This window comes from Centruroides sculpturatus, unplaced genomic scaffold (genome assembly GCF_000671375.1).
Source record: "Centruroides sculpturatus isolate CEXI.00-Female unplaced genomic scaffold, Cexi_2.0 scaffold840, whole genome shotgun sequence".
Classification (NCBI taxonomy): domain Eukaryota; kingdom Metazoa; phylum Arthropoda; class Arachnida; order Scorpiones; family Buthidae; genus Centruroides; species Centruroides sculpturatus.
The window spans coordinates 238,797-258,383 of NW_019384981.1; the positions used below are offsets into that span (position 1 = coordinate 238,797).

The 19,587-nt window shown below is 28.9% G+C and overlaps 1 protein-coding gene across 1 annotated transcript; it reads right to left on the bottom strand.

The window, feature by feature from the left end:
- Positions 1 to 145: 145 nt before the first annotated feature.
- On the bottom strand, positions 146 to 19,521 carry LOC111632798 (vesicle transport protein SFT2A-like). The gene is made up of 7 exons (XM_023377328.1): positions 19,285 to 19,521; positions 10,878 to 10,964; positions 5,075 to 5,157; positions 4,913 to 4,994; positions 4,805 to 4,840; positions 3,516 to 3,604; positions 146 to 252 (listed from the first exon to the last, which is right to left on the bottom strand). Exons 1-7 carry the CDS (start codon positions 19,348 to 19,350, stop codon positions 213 to 215), a joined length of 483 nt encoding a protein of 160 aa, XP_023233096.1. The 5' UTR covers positions 19,351 to 19,521; the 3' UTR covers positions 146 to 212.
- Between the last annotated feature and the right edge of the window lie 66 nt (positions 19,522 to 19,587).

Below are 19,587 nucleotides of genomic sequence, written 5' to 3' on the forward strand. Positions count from 1 at the left end.
ATCATATTGTATTTAGAAAATATATATATATATTCAGTTTTATCAAACAGCAACATGTTTTCTATAAAAAAGATGGAATATATAATTAAATATATCTTTGACTCATATTTATCATCATATTAACAATATTATTAACAATTTTTTTATATAAATATTAGTTATTATAAAATTCTTTTGATAGAAAATACTTCCGGTTGTAGCTCCTTGATAAGTTAACTGATGCACGATTCGAAACATTTCTTTACTGCATCTCTGTAATAAAAATATATTCATTTTAAAATAATGTTAAGAAATCAAACACTGCCCATTCATCCATTTGGAAAAATTATATTCAAATGGCCATATTTACATAAATTTATATAATACAGTGTGTCCCAGAATAAGTTCTACAGTCATTGGTACATTATACACTCCACAAGGTTAGAAGAGTTTGTTGATGCCAAACTGCAGTGGAAATTGAACATAGTGACATACATGCTTTGTGGAGACCTTTTGTTTTGTGATACATTATGAAGTTATTCTGGGACATCCTGTATAAAGATTACAGTTATAGGGACAAAGATTTATGCAATTCCTTCAGATTTTTAAAATATATTACAGTAGAGCCTCAAACTCGGCACTCAATAACCCAGCCACACTCTGGCAGGGCAAAAATACCCTTAGATAATTAATTTTCATCATAGACAGCTTTATGCCTCAAAGTATTTTTCTGAGGTCTGTCTTATCAGGTAAATTACTGTACACTATGTATTCATTAATTTTCATTTTCATGTAGTAAAGGCTATGCCTTCATAAAGGACGTACTTTTCCTTTGTTTAAGGGTATTTGGGCAGTTTATTCTCTGTTGTATTCTCAAGCAAACAATACATACAAGTACAGTACAATATTTTCTGAGGAAACATGCATACTTATCCTTTTTTAACCCCATTCCCGATAACCCGGCATTTTCACAAACTCGGCCACCCTTCAGTCCACATTAGGCCGAGTTTTCGAGGCTCTACTGTACCTTGTTAAATCTTACAGTAGCAGAATACATTTCAGCTTAAAGTTTAATGTACTCTAGCATGAGACAATCCATCAGCTTCATTTTTATTGATTATGAGGAAAGTGTGATTTATAACAATATGTTGAAAGTTGGGGAATTCAAAGCCTTCAAGAAAAGCTTCCGTAGCACATTTAGAAGAATTTATTCTGCAATTACCAGTTATGATATATAGCAGTGATTCCCAAACTTTTGAGCCACTGTTTCCTTGATTCCATTAACATATAGCCAATGCACCTATCCCGGTTTCCCTTGTGTGAGAGCGATTTGAAATATTCTTAAAAAACTTTTCTACGAACCTCACACTTTGTGTCCTTACCATAAAATGTTCTCCACATCTGGAAACCATTAAATGCAATGTTTCTTCTTACACATTTTAAAGGGGAAAGGGAAAGGTTGTCAGTGACACCAACCCTCGCCTACAGTTACCATTCCATAACCTGTCTCCAGTGCTTCCCATGCTGCCCACTTGCTTCTTTTTTGTCCCCCTAGATTTATTCCTTACCCACTTTGGAATAATGACTCAGCATCCACTTTGGAAACCACTGGTATATAGTGTTCTCAGACTAACAGAACTATGTTGACAATGATCAAATTTCTCTCACAGATCATACAAGCATATTTAAGTATGATTAGAAATTACTATAAGCTTTTTAAAACTTAAGCTTTTCTTTTTTAATAAAAATAATTTATTCAGAATGAGGGCAAAAATTTAATTTTATGCAATTAATAAGAGTATTTTCATTATATATTGTAGTTTGAAATGACATCCGGTTCTTCATCTTCACATAACATTTTAGAAAAACTTTTTACCAAACCCTGAATAATTTAGATATAAATTCTTGAGCTTTGGCAATTTGGAAATTTTTTAGGTAAAATAGTTTCAAAAATTTTTATTCTTTTAATAATTAGCATTGTATTAATTTTTTTTCTTTTTGGAGGCTTCAAAAGTAACTAACCAACTAACTGGCTTTTACAGGTGATGTAAGTAAACATCCTTATCATACACTACACAAACATAACCAATTACATATCCATTACATTATATTATTGAGAAATTTAAATTGTAAAAATGATTGGAAGATCAGAAACTATATAGGAAAACAATGATTTAGCAAAACAGATTAACAATTTTTAGTAGTAAAATGATCTTTATGCATTTTAAAAGGTAAGAAAAAACAGGAAATTGCTGATATTTAACAGTAATTATTTCCAATCCAATTCTACAGAATTCTATTCCGTTTGAAAATACAGGAAATGGGAAACTGAATTTTAAAATTCATTTTCCTATAATTGTATTAAGTTTGAAATGTATTTCTAGATTAATAAATTTGAAAAACAAAATTAATGTTTTGATTTGTTTAGAAGATATATATCTTATGCATTTTCATAGAAAAGCTTTCAAATGGAAATCTTTGCATTACAATATTCTGTTGACTAGTAAAAACTTTTCAGATTTTTTCATTATTTTCTTCCAAATTAAGAAATCTTGTTTAATCCTAGTAATAGTATTGTCTAATGCATTTTTTTATAAGATGCATTCATTGTTACATATAGCTGAGGGTCACTACTTTTTCAAATCAAATACTTTAGATGTTAGTGAAGTGTTTAATATTAAAACAAAATATTTACTCTTTCAAGATACTGTTTTATGTATTTGCAGGGAAATCTTGAAAAATTTGTTTCAAATAAATTCATGCTTTATTTAAAATCACAATTGGTAACTAATATCAATTTAGCATGATTAGTTATGACTTTTATTATTTAAAAATCATAATTAAACAATAATATCTTGATTGTGAAGCATTTGTTCTTTTAATTATTTTTCAATTTCTAATTTTTTCTACTTTATCATCAGTTAAACCCAATTAATTCGGCAAATGCATGTATTCCTGTACGATATATAAATGAAATTAAGTTACATAAAAATCTCCATTTATTTTTTAAGTAAGTAATTGTACTACTACTACTTAATTATGAACAACTTATTATAAAGTTTAAAGCTAAAATTCAACTTTAAAACTTTTAAAATACAGAAAAATTCCTTGAGGTTTTCAACCCATCTGAATTTGATCCTGGAGTAATATGCTGCCACCATAACCATCCAGCTGTTCAAAATTTATATTACGGAAAAAAAAGACTAACAACTCAGTCCAGTGATAAGTCATTGTTATCGCACTAATATAGTTTGGATTTTGTGTCAAGAGTAATAAAATTATCATCTCTTAATGTAATAAGATATGGAGATTCAAATTTAAACAAACTTATAATGTTTTTTCTATTTTAAAAGCACAATGATATTTTATAGATCTTTCTACCATTAAAAATAATTTTGAATGACAGAAAATGATTTAATGATCATCCATAAAACATTGCAATTCAAATTTGTTAAAAATTTTGTATTTAATACAAACTCACACACTATATTAAATGTTAGTATGCCGAATAATATTGATTACAATGTATAATTTACCTTGCGTATGGAATGTAAGAAAGAGAATACCATGTCATTGCCAAGAATTGTAGAATGCAAAATAAAATCGTCAATCCTGTCTTTTTCCACTAAAAAATAAAATTTATCGTCATTTAATTAACTTTAAATTCTACACAAGGAAAGAAGAGAATTCTTATTACAGAACAATAAGAATCCACAGATCAGCTCAGTGAAAGACAAATTCCACACAAGATTAGATCTGTGAAACACAGATGAAAGAAAAGAAAAGCAAAGACAAACATCAATGATAGATACAAATATTGATTATTTTTGTGGAACAACAAATAAAGGAAAGGAGAAGAACTGTTGGTAAGATTTAATGTTAATTTACAACATTTAACTGATAATGAATAGGAAGAATTAGCTTGTTAGTTTGATATATAAAAACTCAATGAAAAATTAAGCATCAGAGAGATTAAGAGGTATGAAGCATAGTAACACACAGCATTAAATAGACACATAGAAATTCTAATTAGGATAATAAATTATTAAATATTCTTAAAATAAGGTTAAAATATAAAAATTTGGTGATTTATAACAAATTGGTGCACTGAACAGTACATATTTTACATCAGTTAGTACATATTTTTTACACTTGCTCATTAGAAAAAAAAATCTGAAGTAAATATGATTTTAAAATGTTATTTTTACAGTATAAGTAATATAAATGTAGAAAAATCACACTTCTTACCCTATTAGTACATTCATTATATACAGTGTCTTCAAAAAGAATGTTAACATTTTAAATTATTGTAATTATTGCCCAAGAAGTATGCGATGTATACCAATCAGTAGGGTAATCATCAGAGTTTTGTCTCCCATCAACATTCTAACATCTTGTTGCCTACTACCTCTAGGAAGCACCATAAACGAACATGACAACTTGTCAACAGAGAAACCATTTTGCATTCTGCAGTTCACAAAGTCAGAATCATTTGTCATCATGCAACACAAGTAATCTGCAGGAATTATAGCTGCCATGGGAGCAGTGACAACAGATATGCTGTATTGAGTGTAAGAAGAATTTGAGTATTGGTTGGATGTGCTCCATGTGACACAAGATGCACATGTTGAGAAATTCTAAGGGACAAATGTGAAACTTAGATGGTTTTTCAATGTTTTCATGTATGTTATGACATTCTCAGCTAACGATTACAATAATTTAAAATGTAGTATTCTTTTTGGAAGACCCCATATAGAGATTGATTAATCAACAGTACAACTTATGAGATATAATAAAATCTGTTATGTAATAATATGTAACTTACCCAGAAAGCAGAGAGCATAGTCAATAATATTAAAACCTGAAAATATTTTAGTAAATGTAAATTTGTTTTGTTACAATTATTACAAGTTCATTTTAGAAAATATATTACCAAAACAAGAATGGTAGCAATTATTCGTGTAGAAGCAAACATCTTCTTTAACTGACTCATAGGTCCCATTAAGAAACATGTACTGAAATCAAGAATCTTATTTAATCTTTATATATTTGTAAAATTATTATATATATTAAGATTAAAAAAAATATCAATTACCTACAAAGAGCTGTAACATTACCAAGGGTGTAAAAGATACCAAAGAGTAGCAGTCCATGTTTTAAAAACAAGAACAATGATCCCTATATAAAAAAAATATCAAAAAATTTATATAAATTTTTGTTAGCCTCTATATAATGTATACATGAAGGAATAAGCATTGAAAAAGGTTACACGCAGCCAATCAGAATCAGAGTTTCATCTACGACCTATGATGTACGAGGGGTGTCCGATATTAAAAGTACAGGTGGCTGTTATACAAACTGCACATGTGCAATATTGACGTCATATGCATGATTAGCCACATTCATGCGTGTAGTAGTAGAGTCGGAAAGTAAACAAACATGGTGTGTATGTGTGAGATCAGCAGAGTATTCAAAGTGTGAAGTACATGGAGTGGAGTTATCAGATTTTTGCAAGTCGAAGGAGTTAATCAAAGCAAAATTCATTGCAGATTACAGTGCGTTTATGGCCTGAATGTTTTTAAGCCAAAAAGAAGAGTGTTTGATGCCAAAAATTTAAAGATGGATGAACGGAGCTGAATGATAAACTGGAGAAGAAAAGAGGCAGACCAAGGACTTCGCACACTGATGACAATTGTCAAATGTTTGATTAGGAAAGATGGTTGCATTAAAGTTTGTGAAATTACTGCAATGACTGGCATTCCTAAGAGTTGTGTTCATAAAATCATATGTGACCTAAACTTCCACAAAGTTTTGGCTTGCTGGGTGCTGAATATGCTCTCTGATGAACAAACAACCAATCAAAAGAAGTTCTTCACTTAACCATCTCACCTGATACCACCAGGAAGGGAATTCTTTCATTGAAAGTATCATTACCAGAGATAAAAACCTGGGTTTAAGAGTTTGCCCCAGACACAAACAACAATCCATGATATGGAAACATACCACTTCCCCAGTAAAAAAAAAATTAAAAATTCAACCATCTGCCTGCAAAACCATGGCCATCGTGTTCTGGGATAGTGAAGGCCTACTGCTGTGTGAATTCCTCAAACTGTGCACAACCATTAACAGTTGCAAATAGTGCAAAACTCTCCAGAAATTGCATACAGCTGTTAGAAGGAAAAGGTCAGGATGATTACACAAAGGAGTTAAACTTTTGCACAATGGCGCAAGACCCCACACTTCAAATCAAACCAAACTGTGGTTGGCACAGTGAAATTGGGAGGTCCTGCAACACCCTCCTATTATAGTCCAGATTTAGCCCCTTGGATTTTCATTTATTGGGCCTTTAAAGAAATTTTTGGCAGGAAACACTTTGTGGATCAGGAGAAATTGCAAGACGCCATTCTGAACTACTGCAAACAACTTGACAAGCAACAGAACTGTGAAGAGATGTTCAAACTAGTGTCTTGCTGGAATAAATGTCTCAACGTTCAACGTTTACAGAGATTATGTCGAGAAATAAACAAAAAGTATTGTATGTAGTTTTTTGTGGAAATGTATTAAATATTTTATTTAATTATATACATTAGTGTAATTTTGGCTTGTACCTTAAATATAGGACATCCCTCGTATATTATGTCAATTGTAAAAGTCTAACATTGCACTCTGGCAAACCAGAAGCACTGCCATTATTTCCCTCTTGCATACAAGATTTAAATCAAGGATTTAAAGTATTTACAGCACATTTTGGGCTAAAAGCTTGTTGTAATCTGCATATGTTTTGATATTAGTTATATATTTATTAAAAGCTTTCCTAATTAGTTTTATGTTTATAATTGTTTGAGATGAAAATGACCACTATTCCAGAGAATAATAACGATGGTACATCCAGTTCTGTTAGTGCACTTCTATTTTACCTTTTTAAAATTTACTTTCTCAAAATTTTTAATTAAAATTTTTTCCTAAATATCCATCTCATATTTGACCAATCAATGCCATTAACTTAAAATAATTCTTTGTTTTACTAACATTCCTAATATCCTTATAACTGTAACAAAAACAAATAATTTGCATTCCAACACAAAAGTAAGTTAATGCAGATTATATATCATGTATATATCAGTGATGTGATTGCACCACATGCTGACTAGTTACAATACCAGCTACTGGTATACTGTAAATAAAAATTCTGATTCTGTACATAAATACATATATAAATTACGAGTCTGGTAGAGTGTCGATTACCAAAATAATTATTGTTTGTTAAGTTATGGCAATGCAACACTTGGACGATCTGCATAGGGGATACCTTCCGGGAGGTCTTTTCAAGGGAAACTGGCCCCTATTTAGGCATTACAGATGTGGAGAAAACCCGGAAAACTCCACGTGGCCAGCCCGTCCAAGCGAGGCATGAACCCACAACCGAACTCCCAGTGTTCAGGGTATGAAGACTGCTTGGCCACTGGTGGGCACCAAAATAATTAATGTACAATACTTTTGGATAACCGAACACCAATAAACCTAACAATGGTAAATATTCATAGAGATAAATTGTAAATTAACTATACACTTTTATCTGTTAAAAAATATAACAAACAGAATAACTCATTAGGCAAATTCTAATTTTCATCACCAAAAGGAATGCTTGTTTGTGTATAAATATATATAAAGTAAAAAACCGATCACATCAATCCAAAAACTACATTTGATTTTAATGAATAAGCTGAGTTTATTCTCTATAAAACTATTCACAACTGGAGAATTATGTCCTCTCAGATATTGTGAATAATTCAATGTAAATAAAAACAAACATAATTATCTAAATTGCCTTTGCTTTGGTAGCACATAATATAAAAATGTAGAACACATCTTTAATAAAGTACGGTAGTAATCATTCAAAAAACTTTAATTCATAAGACTTAAATGAAAATCCTTTAACTGTTATTCAGGTTAATATAAAATTATTAAAATATTTAAAACAAATATTCTTTTCTGAATATAACTATTATTAGGAAGTATATTATTATCTGATACTAAATTGATATGCTAATAAAAAAAGCATAACCTTGAACAGAATAAATTTATAAGTGTTCTTTGATAGGTATAAATTTTGAATGATGCAAAACAAATTTGATACTGATGCATGTTGAGATATTACTTTAAAGCAATATTTTAGAAGAATATTTTAATAAAAACAAACAATTTGAAAAAAATATTAAATAAATTAAATTTTGATTGATTTATAGCTATAAATTGGCAATTAATTTGTCAATTTGTTATGATTCATAACTGGGAAGTTTACATAAACTTCCTTGTTGTATAATAATTTACAACAATTTTCATTCATCAAAGTTTTTGCTTGATACTTTTGATTTTATCTTGTAAAAAACATTTCTTTTTATCCTGTGTGAATAATAAATTAATCTCATCAAGGTTACGAGTCATAAAATACTGTTTTAGTGATTCATCATTGTTTTCATTGAAAATTACATTAACTGCCACTTTAAAATATTAAATTTCAAAAATATTTAGTAGTTTACTAGTTGATTAAAATAAAAGTAAATTAAATAATACTATCTTAAAATTACGAAAACAAATATTTTATGTATATCATTTTATGTATATCATCATCTTATCATCAAGCAATTCGTAGCAAAAGAATTACAAATAAGCAAATATTTTATGTTTGTCATCATGCTATTTCTGAGAAATTAAATCCACATTAATTACATGTTTCAATTAAAATAATTCTTTTATTTGAGTCTTAAATATTCAAATTTCTTCTTCTTCTTTTATATAACTTATACGACTACCTAATTTGCTATTAAATTTATTATTTTAAGTTTAATGTATTTACCATAAAAATAATAAACTGAAACTAATAAATATAAAAAAATTTCAATGTAGGAAAACTGTATTAATGGATTTTAATAAAGTTTTAATGATTAAAATAATAATAATAACTGTTAATAGTGCATAAAACTTCAGTAAATATTCAAACTTGCAATATGATGAATGTCAGATTAAAATTTTGCATTATGTCGACATAAAGAAACATTTGAAATTTTACATGTAAATAAATTATAGAATCAAATCTAGTAATTTATAGATTATGCTGATCAATTAATCCCTAACGTCTGTCTAATATCCCAGCATCTAACTAATGAAAAGTTATCTATGTTACCAAATTATAATTTCAGCATTATATTACTTCCTTCAATCAGTCCTGGAAGCTGCATTCTGATACCTAACTTACTAAGTTTCCTATAATTAGTCCAAAACAATGCTTGCCTTGTCAAATGCCTTTATTTCATAGAGTGCATTTAGTGAACAAGAGCACTGCAGCATTTTAGTGAAGCAGCTGACTAAACTAGTCTTAGGCATGTCCACACATTTGGTATATAAACACACATAAGTTTGTTGTGGAAATAATTAATGTTTGTCCGATATCTGAAAATGGACTATTCTCATACACACTAATATCCATACCTACAGAAATTATTCCTGAATTTTTTTGCATTTCTTAACATTTCAAAGTGTCTTGAGTCCAAAAATGTAAAAATCTTGGGGAGGACCACGTTTTGACCAATAACCATACTTTCCCCCTGTTATATATAACAGCCAGGAAAGTAAATATTTAAACTATAAACCAAATTTTAAAAAAAATTAAAACTAAACTCAAAAATAAGAGTAGAAAAGTGTAAGAGACTAAAATGGTAACACTAATGACCAAAAACATACATGTGTAAATGGACAATATGAATGCATGGAGGCAAATATTCATTCACTTTGATTTGGCACAGTTTGCTGACAAGAATTGGGAAATGGCAAATATCAAATATTTTTCACAAGTAAACCATCCACACCACTCAGTATTCACTAAATGTTTGTTTGGTATTCAATGAATAGCAAATGTTTTACAAAAAATATGTTTTTTGGTAGACTATGAATACTGGATGAGTCTATTTCATTCGGTCCTTTCACATGCTATTGAGGTAATGATGATTCCATGGCAGAGTCGACCTTTTATTGTAGGCTACTCGTTTGCCATCCAATGCAAAAAAGTTAAAATAGTCCTCTAGCAGTGGCACAATGATAAAATTAATAAATATATTCGTCCTGGCAATTTTTTAAATGAATAGCAAATGTGTTGACATGCCTTTACATGATGTCATTCTGTCAGTGCTTTCTTGAAGCAGTTCACTATTAGTTCAACCGGGTATTTACCCCATTGCATTAAAGAGCTTTTGTATAGTCGCTTTTTTCATTCTGTCTGTCATGCTGAAAAATGAGTGAAAACATAAATTTAAATTCAAACTTCAACAGAAAATATTCAATATAATCATAAATGCAGACGAACAAAAGAGAATTACAAGTACAGAAATATACTGGATCTAAATGTTTAACATTACACTTCCAAGTTCTGAATCACCACTACACCTGTTGGTTAAGGAACTGAACATGTCTAGCCAAACTTACAGTACCAAGTTAAAGTGATACCTACTTCTTGTTCATTGACTGTGCCCATAAACTGCTGTCCAATAGCCAGACAAGCCTATCATTTGTATTATATTCAGGATGTATAGTTCTATACTGAAGAGAAGATCCTGAAACACATCTAACTACCAATAGCAATTTATGAAATCAAGGTGTCTGATGCAGAAAATTGTTTTGAACAAATTGTTCTTATAGGAAACTAGATAAACTTCCTACATTAATAAATACTTAATAATTAAAATTCTGCAGACAAATTGTGCAATCTTTGTAATCAAATGTCTGGATTATTTAAACAGAAAATTTAAAATAATTCTATGAACACGAAATTAAAATGCAATATTCATTCAGAATTCAAATTTTATTAAATATATTAAACAAATTAAAAAAAAAAAACAACTTACCAAAAATGAAAAGACAAAACCAAGAACAAAACAAATTACGAATCCTTTTATTCTTGTTGACCAACTCAAAGTTGAAGAATCTCTGATCTGTAAAATAGTAATAAGAATTTAGTTTTTCTAAAACCTATAAAACTATAAAATATATTTCATATTCTAAATACACAATCATCATCATTCTGAACACTATAATTTAAATTAGCCCATGAAACTAGTTCCATGGGTTTCCAGTTAATTCTAAGCCAAATTTAATAAAATTTGGCTTATAGTTTTCAGACTGAATACGATTATGTAATAATCAGGATCAATCTGCAAAATATAAGACATAAGTTAATTAAATATTATAATATGAGCAAAATATATTTGAAAGAATAAAAATAAAACACTAAAGATCCAAGATTTAATTTGAATTAAACATTTTTCAGGCCAACACATCCTACTAAAACTGCTTCTAAAGTTTTTCTTTTATTCTTACATCTCAGGCTCATGCAATGTGCTTAAAATATATATTTGAAATGAAAATTAATTAAATAAAGTTTATTTTCTTAAAAATATATTTCTTTTAATTGAAAAACTTTGTTTTTAATTGAAACTAAAAATAAATAAATATATATTTAATCTATTTGTTTAGTGAAAAGTAATAAATAAATAGACTATGAAGTTTTATGTTTGAATAACCTTTGATATTATAACTTTACTCAAAAATTATGTATAAATTAAAATAAAAATTATTGTATACATTAAAATAAATATAAAATGTAAATATGATATCTCTTACTTTTATTATAATCACAAATACTAGTCACTTTGGCACGTGTTTCTGCTTAAGATATATTACAGATAAAGATTGATATATATTTCGGTTATCAACTAACATAGTAATATAATGGTGTGACATTGAACAACTGCATTTTAAATATAAAATTCAGTAAAAGAAATGTTTTTAACTAATTTTTAAATTTAAATTTTAAATTTTTTAAAAAAGAAATTTATATTTTTATGCCATTACATACAAAATATCGAGTAATATTAATAGTTTATATCCTTACAATATCATATCTATATATATATATAAAAGTCAAAATAAGAACAAGTGTATGTTAGGTAAATAATTCTATAATGGGCAACCTTTTTCTATGTAAGGGCTGCATAGCTCCTTACATAGAGAAAGGTTGCCCATCCTTGAAAAACTTTTGAAATGATGCATACAAGAGAAAAGAGGAAAAAAAAATGCTGGTAAATCACAATTATTTGTACATATATAATTATAAATTAGCATAGGTATAGTTAATTTAGCTTCAAACTGATGTAAATGTAACATATCGGAAATATTCAGTTAAATATTAGTCACTGCTAGTTTTAAATTAGTTTCCACACGAGTCTGTTAGCTGATTTCTTGTTTTAATGTTTATTAAATTCATTGCAGGAAAAACTATTCACATACATAAGTTGTAGAAAATAACATTTGAATTTTTGCTACAAACTTTCTTAAGCTGCAAAATTGATATATTTAATCATATTTTATGCAGCAAGGGCCAGAAAAAATATTAATGCGGGCCAAGGGCTGTGAGTTGCCCATCCCTGCTATAATATATCCACACAAAATTTGATACGAATATTCTTCAACACCCTAGAAAAATATTGTTGGGTCCCCAACTACCTCTTTAACTTAAGCCCGAGTAATTTTTTGTTTTGCAGTTTCATTATTGTAAATACTCATTAGTAATTAAAATGTACATTTATTGACCTATCATTATTTTTATCATCCTATCCCAACCCAACCTTGTCGATTCCCTATTCCTTCAAAAGCAAATACCAGACACATGCAGCTAGTAATTTATAAAATTTAACACTTAGCTAAATACAAATTAATTACAATAGACTAATCAAATATAAACTAAGTGAAGATTAATTCAAGATATAAATTTTCTTAAGAAATTTTTGTAGCTTAATTACCAAAAGAGTACTGCATAGAAATTTTTCAAAGAGAATGTAAGATGTTTAGCTTGTATAAAATATGTAAATTATCATTTTATATAAATAAAATTCTTGAATCATATAATATATAAAGAAGAAAGTTTGTTATTTACTTTGTTTTTTATACATTTTGACATGGTTTGAGCAAATGCAATGAAACTTAAGAACCATCCTCTCATCCAGGAGGATGGTCAATGACTACTTTTGCTTGTATTAATTTCAATCCCACCCATAACATGCTCACCTTTCTAGCTGACCTGCAGGAAAGTGGCATTCACATACAAGTTACCAATGAGCAAAAAATACATTTTATGGGTTTTCAAGGGTGCAGAGTATAAATATTTGGTTTACTTATTGTAAAATTTGATTGGTTGGTAAATTATGATTTCATATTCAACTGTGAATGGTACATTAGTTAATATACAAAAAATTTAGATGTCAAATTATCTTCTCATGCAAGCTGCAGCCAATGCTATTTTCTGTTGAAAAATCTAGCAACGAGTTGCATAACTTTCCCGGTGTCATGGTAATATTGTGTAATGACACGATTGGCCAATTTGAACTGTAACAGATGCTGCCGAGGAAAGATTGCAGAAGACCTCAATTGGCTAAATTTGAATTGGTGGCATATGCATCTCAAGGAAGAGATGATTGGTGAAACATCATGCCATGTGGAGGACCTGGAATAAAGCTATAACCAACAAAACTGCCAATTGATCGGCCATCAGCTGTCGACGACTACATAAGGCCAACGCAGAAGCGGAAATTCAACTTTGGGTCTGTCTCACTGACTGTGTTCTACAATAGCCAAAGAAAGTGCCACTACTAGACAATTGTTTGTCAGTCGTAAAGTGCCTTCTTGACGGACAAGTTCGGGAGATAAGAACTATTGGAACTTTTCATTGTTATTGGCATACCGAATGATCGTCAATTGTGAAATTTTTTAACTTTACTCCCGACTTTTATGAGATTTTATTTTAAAAATAACATTTGTATTACTAATCAAAATAAATATCTAAATTGTGTGGTGCCATCTATTATGAGATTTTTTTATATATTTTTAATTATTATAAAATAGCAAAAGACTTAATTTTGAGGATGGAGGTGAGTTTTATAAAAACATTAAGTGCTAACAACTAATAAAATTTTCATTAAGTCTGACCCCTCACAAGATATATCACATGACCACTCTCTCTCTCCATCCCCTTTATCTTTCACAATCATGGTATCTTGTATATAAGGGGCATTAATGCTATTAAATTTTAATAGAATCAATGCCCCTTATTTACAAACTACCGTGCCAAATTTCATTTATCTTCACCCCGTCCTGAGATATTAAGTGAAATAGATGCCAACACACATGTACAGAATGTTTTTGCATTTGTTTTTTACTTTTTTGGGTTCAGGGAATCTCAAATTGTGAAGATTTACAAAAAACTCTGAGGGTCAATTTTGACATGATTCCATTACCTTCCGTTGTTATGTATACATAACAGCTGGGAAAATAAAATATCAATTCCTGTCTACTTAACCAATGAAACTGCACCATTCTGTACCATTTGCGTCTTGCATTCTTAGCAAATACAAAACATGTATTCAGAGGTTTTCTACACACCAAGTGCGAATCTTAGGTCCATTTGCCTCAAAATCTGATTGTTTATTTGTTTTTATTTTTGTTATACAAATTTAAATAATCAATTTCTTTGTTTTTTTCTTCTTCAAAGCAGATTATTTTCATTTTTTTAATATTTTATTACATTTTTCTTCTTGTAATTTATTTAATGCTTTATAATAAACATATCAATGGTAGGTCAAAATAACCAAACACTTATTGTAATAAGGTTTTCATCATAATATTCTTATTTTTTGCCTGCATAGCACCAGCCAGCATATCTGCTAGCTGTACATAAAACCAGAATAGGTAAGGAGGGCCTTATGTATATTTGGAAGGCCCTCCTTATCAACATACTAAATCCATGCAACATTCCCACACTTGATTTGCCCCTCTGTGGGTTAATTTGTATAACTGCTTAAGACAATGTGTCTAGTTCCACAGTTTGGAGGCTTATAGCACATGCGCATTATAACCGCACGTGTTTTTATTTAAATTCTTTTTTCTTTACGTTCTACCATTGCTTTCGTTCCAAAACGTTAATACCATTGGAATAATTTGATATTCATGTTCAAAAAAGGACTTTAACCGTTTTTAACGACTTGACAAAGATGAAAATAATTATCGTCGAAAGCGCTTGTTGATCTAGCGACATTGATTTGTAATTTAACGTCTATATGTTAAGAAGTTTCTCCTAGTAAAACCAGAATATTTTTAAACAAACAATTCTAAAGAATTTAATTAAGTTTTATAACAAAATACACTGCTAAAGTTGAGATAGGAAAAAAAGCATTTAATTAGAAATGTTTTCTATCATCATTTCAGTCATCAGCTAACAGAACACAACAAAATCACCATGTTTGAAAACGTTTCTAATTAAATGTTTTTTTGGTAATCTCTTTAACAATTATTTATTTGTTTCATTATTTTAATGGTGTTAAGTTTTTCGAACTTTCATAATTAACTTTTGTATATTTAATTAACTATTTTCCTTCTTTTAATAACTTTAATTTAATTATTAATGGTTTAAGATAAAATTGTTTCATGAACTTTCTTTATAGATTTTAAAGCAAAATAGAGCACGAAGAACACGGTTCATCTATGATAGATGATTTTTCCATCCGGATCAATGAACGCTCATTACTTATAATCAATTCTATTTTAAGAATTCTTGTATACAATATTTTCATATATATATGCACATGTATAAAATTAGATTTTAAATAATTTATTGACAAAAACCTTTTGTTTATTTTATAGAAATTTATTTTTAAATATTGTTAATAAGAAAAAAATATGCTAATGAATCTTAAGAAAAAAATTAACTAATTGAAAAGCTTTTAATAAAGGCTATTCACTTATTCTAGATGAATTTGGAAGTATCAAGCTAAGCTATTAAAATTCTCTAATACTTTTCAAACAAGTTTAAAGAAGCTCGTTGAACATAACAAAAGTGAAAAGTTTTTACTTCAAAAAATGCAGTTTGAATTAGACATTTCAGTGTATCTTTTAACTAAGGAACCATCCATTAATTACATAATAATTACTTTACTTTTGAAAACACCAAAAATAAATAAAAGTGTCTTCACATTTTTGGGATCCAACAGTCTGATAAAAGCATTGGCAGAGCCAATCTTTTCGCAGAGGTTCTCATCTGTCTCAATATGCAAACACTCTGAACGTGAAGACATTTATTTTCGATATTTATTCTATAAAAGTAATAATAAATGTAATATAAATATATACCAGAATGACATGTATAGTGAGCCACTTTTGACTCTTCACTTCCTGTTGTGTGCAATGATATAGTTTTGGCAAAACCCCTCTCCTTTAATTACATGTATAATAGTTCGGGGATCCCCCCAACATTGAAGAAATTACTTTAAAAAGTTCTGCAAACACTTTGTAACTGATAGTTTGTTCACATGACTTGTAAGCAGGATTATAAAAACAAATCTGTATGCCACTACTTCTAAAGAAAGTCCACACACAGTGTCTTAAGTCTTGTAATTGAAGGTATAAATTATAAACAATTACAATTTTTCATTTTAAAACTGCATTTGAAGGTTCAATTCTAAAATAATTCCAATAAAATCAAAATAAATAACATAAAAATAAATTGTAAACAAAGACGTAACAAAGTCACATAGACAGGCCTTAATAATATTTCAAAATAACTAAATTTATATTGGATTTTATGATTTTTATATGAAAGCATTCTTGATATAAGATACAAAATTGTAATGTTTCAAAGAATTCTCTTATTAAATTATGTTTGATTTCAAAAAATTTTTTAGATAAAACCTATAGTTCTAATTCTATTTAAAGTAAAATCCAAGGATGATTTGAATGATTTTTTATGTAAAATAGTATTTTCATTAGTATTTAAGTCCATACATTATTGCCCTTTGTTTTTGTAAAATTAGCAGCAAGGTCACGTGGGCACATTGACGAAATCTGAGGCAACTAACGAAAACAGAGACAAATTTTTTGTGGAAAAAAAATCAATGAAAACAGAGGTATTACTGTATTTGATTTATTTTATCTTAAAAGTAATTTTGTTACAACTTTATGCTAAATGATTTTGTAATCAATATATAAAGCAGACATTAGATCATTTTACATTTTACACTTTGTTACTCAGCTGTAACAGCTTTTAACCTCTATAAAAACTTTTTTGATGTGATAGATCTTTAAAATACATCAATTATTATAATAATAGCTGAAAGAAGTTTATAACATAGATAATTACAAACAATTCAGCAATAATAAATCGTAATTAGAATTTGAAAATACATTCTCTTCAACTTTCTAATTTGATTTTGAAATTTTCCTTACAGAAATAAATAAAAGTATAATGTAAAATCTTTTTTAATTATAAAGATTATTTATACTTAGGAATTAATTATTAATGAAATATAAAGACACAGTCAATACAGTATGGACATGAGAAGAATGATCAAATATGGATTGTCAAAGAAACCAAGACTAGCCATGAAATGCCAAAGAAAAATACAGAATGACCTAGAATAGGGTGACCAAACGTCCAATTTCCAGGGACTGTCCCCGGTTTTGTCTGTTTTTAACATTTGATTGTAAAATTAATCTTTGAATAATGCAATTTCATAAACACACAACATAATAGTACCAATTTATAGATCAATAAATACATTTTTAAAATATAACCAAAATTCAATCAGTTTTAGATCCTATTTTCCATTATTCTGAAATGTGTCCCCAGTTAGATTGTAAATGTTATGGTCATCCTACCTAAAAGAAAGATATATGAAAAGCCTGTGGAGTAATGTTGAGTAGAAAATCAAGGTAAGATATATGTATGAATAGAACAGGAAAGAATAAAAAAATATCTGAAAACAGGAAAATGATATAGGTGTGTATACATATACATATAGAACCATAAGAAGCTAAATGTGATACTGTAATTTTCAGAAAACAGGATTTGAAAATTGAACCCACCAAAAATTTGATTTTATATAATTATTTGAAATTTTTATATATTTGCTTATTATCCCAAACAGAACACATCGAGTATAATTCAAATACTCTATTATGGAAACACCACAAAATTTACAGCTAGTCTCTCACGGTTCTATACCCATGACGTATACCACCGTACTTACACTGCAGTTAATCTGCTGAATTAACCTTTAACAGCCCATATGTTTCTATATTCAATGGTGAGAAACTGTTTTTAAATGAACCGTCATGTTCTCCATTGAGACTAGTGACATCAGTGCTGTTTCACTGTTGAGCTCAATGGTCTCAATGACCCAAAAGACCATCGAGTATTCAACAAACTAACATGGCGGCTTCCACAAAACAAGTAAATTTTGCTTATAGAAACTATTAATTCACTCTTACTGTGGATGACGTAATAGCGAATAAATTAATGAACAATCTATATATGATAAAATGTGTGACTGCAAGATTATGTTGGATAATTTGGTCAAATATTGAAATATTAAGCTTTTTTTCAAAAACAAACTATCTCCACGAATTTGTCCAAAATTGATCACAACCCAAAAGATGCAGTATAGAAGAAAATGATACAAATAAGGGTTCATTTGAATAAAAGGATTTATTCGAATAATAGTTAAGCGAGATACTTTAATTATTTAGCAAACATTCACAATCGTTGCCTTCTCCTTAATTAAGTCGGCCATCACAAAAAGTGCCCTTTTAACGCAAACATTTCTACAAAATGTGACGTCAGATCATTTAATGGAGGGACTCGACGGAGAATTCACCAGTCATATAAGTGTTGAATTTAGAAACATACGGAGTGAGAATGAAGTTGAACGTCATCACCCACTGTTAAAAATTAAGGTGCATGGATTAATTTATAGAAATATTTCTTAAAACATTTTACTGCTAACCTTTGAATATCATCAAACACATTTGAATTATTTATAATTACTCCTAAGATGATTATATCTTTAATTTTTAAATAAATATTAAATTTTCATTAATTTAAAATGTCAAAAACACCATTACATAAAAGAAAATCCCGACGTCAAGATACTTTTGGGTTCAAACTACCGATTTTCTGTTATATTAGTCGATCAGGTAACACTGCCGTTCTGAATGAGGAGCTTTGAACCCCTCCAAATTTTACACCCCCCCTAGATGCCGCGAAGGGTCACGTGCAGACCACGAGTCCTTTAACTTTTTTACTCCTATGGGTTAGTCTAAGGATCTGATAAGATCCTAACGGTATCATTCAGAGCTGAATTTGTACCATTGATTATATTTGTAAAATATTAAACTGTTATTTTGTTATAAAATTGTTAATTACGTTACCTGTGTGACAATTCCCTGTTCTTCGTCGCCGTCATCTCCACTCAAAGCTTTCTTTAACTTATCCATGTTAGCCTAAGTAATCTTTTACGAACAATTAATAAGAAATAAACATGAGAAATAAATTTCAAACTTTAAATCAAAAATAATCTCTACTGCCACTTCTCATGCTGGGATCCACGAATCACTTATCCACCTTAGTTCATCAAACTGTCATGTGATGGCGTCTTTACATAACATTAGAAAAATAAACGAAATATATTATTATTAATTTCATATTTTATTTACATTTTTAATGTTTAGTTT